The sequence below is a fragment of the Haematobia irritans genome, chromosome 2 (assembly GCF_050003625.1).
Source record: "Haematobia irritans isolate KBUSLIRL chromosome 2, ASM5000362v1, whole genome shotgun sequence".
NCBI lineage: Eukaryota > Metazoa > Arthropoda > Insecta > Diptera > Muscidae > Haematobia > Haematobia irritans.
The window spans coordinates 2962152-2969388 of record NC_134398.1 but is presented as its reverse complement, the minus strand read 5'-3'; the positions used below and the strand labels follow the sequence as shown (position 1 = coordinate 2969388).

Here is a 7237-nt window from a genome sequence, read left to right as displayed (position 1 = left end):
AGACGATAGACCAGTGTTGCCAGGTTGGGGGTTTTCCCCCCCAAATTTAGGGGTTTTGATCACGTTTAAGGGGATTTTTATACCCTCCACCATAGGATGGGGGTATATTAACTTTGTCATTCCGTTTGTAACACATCGAAATATTGCTCTAAGACCCCATAAAGTATATATATTCTGGGTCGTGGTGAAATTTTGAGTCGATCTAAGCATGTCCGTCCGTCTGTCCGTCTGTCCGTCTGTCCGGCTGTCCGTCCGTCTGTGGAAATCACGCTAACTTCCGAACGAAACAAGCTATCGACTTGAAACTTGGCACAAGTAGTTGTTATTGATGTAGGTCGGATGGTATTGAAAATGGGCCATATCGGACTACGTTTACGTATAGCCCCCATATAAACCGATCCCCAGATTTGACCTCCGAAGCCGCTTGGAGGGGCAAAATTCATCCGATCCGGTTGAAATTTGGTACGTGGTCTTAGTATACGGTCTCTAACAACCATGCAAAAACTGGTCCATATCGGTCCATAATTATATATAGCTCCCATATAAACCGATCTCTAGATTTGACCTCCGGAGCCTCTTGGAGGAGCAGAATTCATCCGATTCGGTTGAAATTTGATACGTGGTGTCAGCATATGGTCTCTAACATCCATGCAAAAATTGGTCCATATCGGTCCATAATTATATATAGCTCCCATATAAACCGATCCCCAGATTTGACCTCCGGAGCCTCTTGGAGGAGCAAAATTCATCCGATCCAATTGAAATTTGGTACGTGTTTTAAGCATATGGTCTCTAACAACCATGCAAAAATTGGTCCATATCGGTCCATAATTATATATAGCTCCCATATAAACCGATCCCCAGATTTGACCTCCGGAGCCTCTTGGAGGATCAAAATTCATCCGATCTGGTTAAAATTTGATACGTGGTGGTAGTATATGATATTTAACAACCATGTGAGTAAAATTTGTGGATGACAGTCTTTCGTAGAAGTTTCTACGCAATCCATGGTGGAGGGTACATAAGATTCGGCCTGGCCGAACTTACGGCCGTATATACTTGTTAGGGTTAACATTTATTTGGGGGGATTTTTTGGGGGTAAACAAGTATCTTAGACCTTATATGTTAAAGTGGAGCAATTCTCAACCAAATTCGGAACAATTTTGGCATGAATTTTGAGAAAAAACTCCACCCAAGTTCCCAAATATAAGTAAATATGCAATAGCATTATCTTCGTTATATTTTTCAAACGCTTCTGTCGAAAGGACATTTTTAATATTTGACACAATTAAAAACAAATTAAGAAATCATGTTTTAACTTAGCAGCTGAAAGCATTTTAATAATCGATATATATTTTCTGAACTTTAATTTTTTTGTCCTTGTTTATTTCTATTATTTATACATTATAAACCTTTTTTTAATTAATTTGATTTAAAACATTTATACATTGAATTATTTTGTTTTGCCTGCCTGTTTTAATTGACAGACATATTGTATTATTACACCCAAGAAAAAAATACTTTCCTCAGAGACAAAATTTTGAAAAAAACGAAATTCTCTTTTGTTATAGAGTATTTTCTAGAAGAGCAAATTTTATTTTTTCTGTACTTCAAAAGAAAACTTAGTTTGTCTAAAATTTCGTTTCTATTTGTGTTAAATTTAATTTTTAAAGTGAATCGCTACAGGATTTTTACACGAAATTTGGGACCCCTTTTTGTACTATTTATATTGTTAAAATTTTTGGGGGTTTTTGAAAAAAGACTAGACCAGGGTTTTTTTCTGAAAATTTGGGGGGAAGAATCAAAAATCACCTGGCAACACTGCGATAGACTTATTTACGTACACTGGGAAAAATTTCGAGATTACAAAAAAAAACAGATTTGAGAAACTTTAGAGTTGTTTCTCAAAGCAGAATTATATTTTATCTTATATAAAAATTTTTATATTTATTATATGCATTTGCTGGTGGGAGAGTCTTATTTTGCAACCAAAATATTTTATGATTACAATTTGAGGTTTTAGCCATATTTGATGGTTGGAATAAAAAATTCTTCCATATTATTAAATTATTTGGGGTTACAAAGATTTTCAAAAGTTATTCTCAATCTTAGAAATGATGAAATAACCTTAAACTCAAAGAATAATTTTAATTTCTCAGTATCGATATTATAGACAAAAGGATTTTTTTTTTTTGATCAATAACAAATCTTTAAGAACAAATGAGACTCATAAATTCTTATATATTTGCCCTTAAAACCCGAATTCTGCAAAAAGGCGATTTTGTTTAGTATCAATGTTTTTTTTTTATACCCTGCTCCACACTGTGGAACAGGGTAGTATAAGTTAGTGCATATGTTTGCAACACCCAGAAGGAGACGAGATAGACACATGGTGTCTTTGGCAAAAATGCTCAGGGTGGGCTCTTGAGTCGATATAGCGATGTCCGTCTGTCCGTGAACACATTTTTGTAATCAGAGTCTAGGTCGCAGTTTTAGTCCAATCGACTTCAAATTTGGCACAAGTGTGTGTTTTGGCTCAGAATAGATCCCTATTGATTTTGGAAGAAATCGGTTCAGATTTAGGTGTAGCTCCCATATATATATTTCGCCCGATATGGACTTATATGGCCCCAGAAGCCAGAGTTTTACCCTAATTTGCTTAAAATTATGCACAAGAAGAACAATTAGTACTATAGTCAAGTGTGCCAAATTTTATTGAAATCGGTTCAGATTTAGATATAGCTCCCATATATATCTTTCGCCCGATATGGACTAATACAGTTCCAGAAGCCAGAGTTTTACCCCAATTTGGTTGAAATTTTGCACAGGGAGTAGAATTAGCATTATAGCTATGCGTGCCAAATTTGATTGAAATCGGTTCAGATTTAGATATAGCTCCCATATATAGCTTTCGCCCGATTTACACTCATATGACCACAGAGGCCAATTTTTTGTTCCGATTTAGTTGAAATTTTCCGCAGGGAGTAGAATTAGCATTATAGCTATGCGTGCCAAATTTGGTTGAAATCGGTTCAGATTTAGATATAGCTCACATATATAGCTTTCGCCCGATTTACACTCATATGACCACAGAGGCCAATTTTTTGTTCCGATTTAGTTGAAATTTTGCACAGGGAGTAGAATTAGTATTGTAGCTATGCGTGCCAAATTTGGTTGAAATCGGTTCAGATTTAGATATAGCTCCCATATATATGTTTTTCTGATTTCGACAAAAATGGTCAATATACCAACATTTACCTTGTAAAATCGCCACTGCTTAGTCGAAAAGTTGTAAAAATGACTCTAATTTTCCCAAACTTCTAATACATATATATCGAGCGATAAATCATAAATAAACTTTTGCGAAGTTTCCTTAAAATTGCTTCAGATTTAAATGTTTCCCATATTTCGACCCTAGTGCATTAGCCAACTTAAATTTTGGAGTCTATAGATTTTGTAAAAGTCTATCAAATTCTGTCCAAATCGAGTGATATTTAAATGTACACCCAGAAAAAAGTGACCCCTTCTTTAAGTTAAAATGAACTCATTGTGAAGAAAGTTGAACTTCGTATAGCGCCAAAGACATTTTTATTTGTTTGAACGATGTGATTTTCGTAGAAATTAGGTATAATGCATTCCATATATTAGTTAACATTTTCCTATATTTATGTACCACTATACTACAGAATGAAAAAATTTAACTGATTTGAATTCATATATGGAATGATTTTATTGAAATTTTTTCATTCATTTGGACAAATCTTACACATTTGTGGTAAAACTTTTACTTCATAATTCGAACTGCTTACCTTCGTTTTTAAATACAATTTTATTTATTTACATAAACAATTTTATCTTCAATAAAAGACATGTTTTATTAATATATTGAATATATTTATTAAGAATCAACAGCATCGAATCTCCTTGAAATATTAGTTTATTATTCCGCTGTTTCCAATTTCCATGTGATATTATCAACTGTAAAACGCACTTTTTCTTCTTCTTGTACTTTTCACTTTTAATAAGTTGCTGCCTAACGATTTTGTCCTCCTTTTACAATTTCAATATCTACAAATATAAAAAATCATAAACCATTTTTGTTACAAAAGGTTAGCGTCACTGAATATTACCTGATAATTGAAGATTCCAAAATGAAGACAAATGAAAGGGTTGTTATTCTGCTGATGTTTTCTTTCTTTATATACCATCACGAACATTGATAGATTTATTTTCAAAAAACGAAAATTTTTCTCACTAATTTAAAATAATAAATATTTTATATTTTATTTGTTATTTATTATATTATTTTACAATATTATTTTTTAACAATCTTTCCGTATACCACAACAACGCGATTCCAACTAAAAAACAACCCACGCGCAAACATATCGATTACACCCACGCGCAAACACATAGATTGCGATGACAGGTATCGATTACAGGTAGACAATAGAAATATAGGAAAATTTCCTATATTCTAACAAGTGTGTTTCGAATGAATTACGAATGAACTAAAATATTTTTCTATGCCAAGTGTTGTTCGTATGTATGAAAAACTTTCTATTATAAAGGAAGTCGCAATTATCATTTTATAAGAAATTTTACTAATTTTGAGGAAACTTGGTTTTAGTTCGGTTTTTGTTTATTTTTACGAATGCTTTGTTATCGGTGAATAAAATTTTCTTGTTCAGTAGTAAATTCTTATACCCAGCGAAGAAAATAGTATGAGTAAAATTCAATGCCTTATTCTAGTTAATGAACTATTCCTAACTGCTTACAGTATAGGATTTTTTTACTGAAACGAGTAAATTTTATTATTTCTCACAAAAATTTACCTTAATGGAAATAAAATGGATAAACTATATTGATGAAAAATTTTTCCTTTAGTTTCGAAGGCACTTTTTTCTGGGTGTATGTATTTGGGACAAATTTTTATATATAGCACCCAACACATTTGACGGATGTGATATGGTATCGAAAATTTAGTTACAAAGTGGTGCAGGGTATAATATAGTCGGCCCCGCCCGACTTTAGACTTTCCTTACTTGTTTTTTTTTAATTCAGCAAATCTTATTCTTACATCAAATTGTTGAAATAATTACCTTATGCCACTTCAACTGCTTTAAAAGTCAGTTAAAACGAAGATATATGGTTCAACTATACTTACATGAATACATCAGTAAACCCCATATTCATAAAATAAATTCAAGCTGAATTATGTATTAATATATGTTTTTTATTGTAAATATATATTTATTGTATAAATAATATACTTTATTTGATTACAAATATTTCTATTTATGATAATTATAAAACGTTCTTCATTTATACTTGTTCTTGTATCTTTGAAATTGTTTAAAACAAAATAAGGCTAATACAGTTTACTATGGATATTTTATTCCGTTAATACAAAAAAAAACTGCAAACTTTATAATTTCCGAAAACTATGACATTCAAATCTTTTTGGGGGAAAATCCAGTAATAATGATTAACAAATAAGAACATATCATACCTCTCTATTGTTTATGTATGTCTGTTTTCGATTGTCTTACTTAAAAGCTAACAAATAAAATAATCATAATAAATATTAAAAATATTTAAAAGTTTGGATAAAAAACTGAGAGAACTTGGGAAACGTAATTATAGTAATAATAACATACATATAAATTAAAAATTATTTGATCATAAATAATAACGTAAATGATAGAGGGGAATGTGAAAAGATCGTAACCATTCGCAGAAGGAATGATTTGTGGATTTCGAAAACAAAAACGGATTTTAAGCGACCCAACAAACTTTTCTTAATGCAAAAAAAATTAAGTCTACGAAAAGTGAGGTTATGCTTATTTAATTTGCGCGTATAGTGCGATTTTTGTTCATATTCGTCAGCATCAGTGATATATATGATGTGAGTAGATCGTCCATTTTGTAACCCAATGAAGTTTCACACAACAATTTTGAGCCTCGTACCAAATTTCCAATGGTCATGTGGAAATAAGTATTACCGGAGGACCAATTTGAAATGCGTGTAAATGGATGGGTAATAAGAATATCCTGAAATAAAAACAAAATATAGAAATATATTATTATAGTATAATAATCGCAGAAGTTCAAGAAATATTATTTCGTCGAGTAGGAATAACTAATGGCTCTCCTTGACGCTCTCTTAATCTTTGAATGCTAAATAATCTGTCAGTTGAAAAGCCCCTGCCATCTCTCCATATTGTTAGCTATAGGTATGTACTATATTCAGTTTTCAAGCTAAAGATCAGCTTATTTTCACGGTTACTTTTAATTAATTTACAATTTTTAAATGTTTCGCAATTAATGCATTGGATCTATCCCATCCATAATTTGACAAGACTTGATCAAAATATAATCGATACATTTTTATTCTATTTTGTACCTTCATAGGCCTTTTTGATACAACTGTGTTCTTCACTCTTATCTGAGTATAAGTAGAGTGTTGTTCTAGCGTTAAGCTATGCAGCATACAAGTTTATTTTTGTTAACACTAATTATTCCTAATTATATCGTAATAAACTATATTGAATATAATCGTGTCCGCATTTAAATCCTGACAAAGTGAAGAGAGGTCATTGCAGCATACAAGTTTATTTTTGTTAACACTAATTATTCCTAATTATAACGTAATAAACTATATTGAATATAATCGCGTCCGCATTTAAATCCTGACAAAGTAGAGAGAGGTCATTGTTTGTGGAAAAACCATAAGTAACAATATCAAAACGAGAAAGAACATCCTTTCCTGGGGGTACTGACTACTCGGATTAGTAATACCGCCAACTAAACTGCGAGCCCAATGACAACATTGTTCCATTTAAATATCTTACCTTTGTAACTGGATGTATAAGACTAACACCATGTTTATTAATAGCTATCAACAACATTTCGGGATAATTAGGTTCAGTCGTTTGTTTCACTTCAAAAAAGGCCGATCCAAATGTTGGCCATCTACAAATATAGAAATTGAAGTACACCATAAATTTCTAGTGAATTCCACTTAAAACTCACCTATAGACTATTTTAAGGAAAGCCACCTTTGCATCTTCAGAACTCATGCCCGAATCTTGATTGTATGAAGCAACTATGGATCGTTTCCATTCACTAGTACTTTGCATTTTCATCAAATCGGAGGGTATCAATTCGCGCAACATTTGTCTGGAAAATAAAAAAAAGTGGTATTACTCAATGTGTATTAATAGAGCACAGTAGG

General features: G+C 31.9%; 1 protein-coding gene and 1 long non-coding RNA gene across 2 annotated transcripts in view; both read right to left on the bottom strand.

The window, feature by feature from the left end:
• Window positions 1-3872: 3872 nt before the first annotated feature.
• LOC142223371 (uncharacterized) lies at window positions 3873-4248 on the bottom strand. The gene is made up of 2 exons (XR_012718699.1): window positions 4131-4248; window positions 3873-4068 (listed from the first exon to the last, which is right to left on the bottom strand). It is a non-coding gene; the product is annotated as an uncharacterized LOC142223371 (long non-coding RNA).
• A 967-nt stretch (window positions 4249-5215) lies between these two features.
• Window positions 5216-7237, bottom strand: part of ck (unconventional myosin-VIIa ck) — a 43462-nt gene continuing 41440 nt past the window's right edge. The window contains exons 9-11 of the mRNA XM_075293074.1: window positions 7036-7182; window positions 6855-6975; window positions 5216-6054 (exon numbers count right to left, since the gene is read on the bottom strand). Coding sequence (XP_075149189.1) covers window positions 5848-6054; window positions 6855-6975; window positions 7036-7182 — 475 coding nt within the window. The 3' untranslated portion in view covers window positions 5216-5847. The remainder of the gene's footprint in view (window positions 6055-6854; window positions 6976-7035; window positions 7183-7237) is intronic.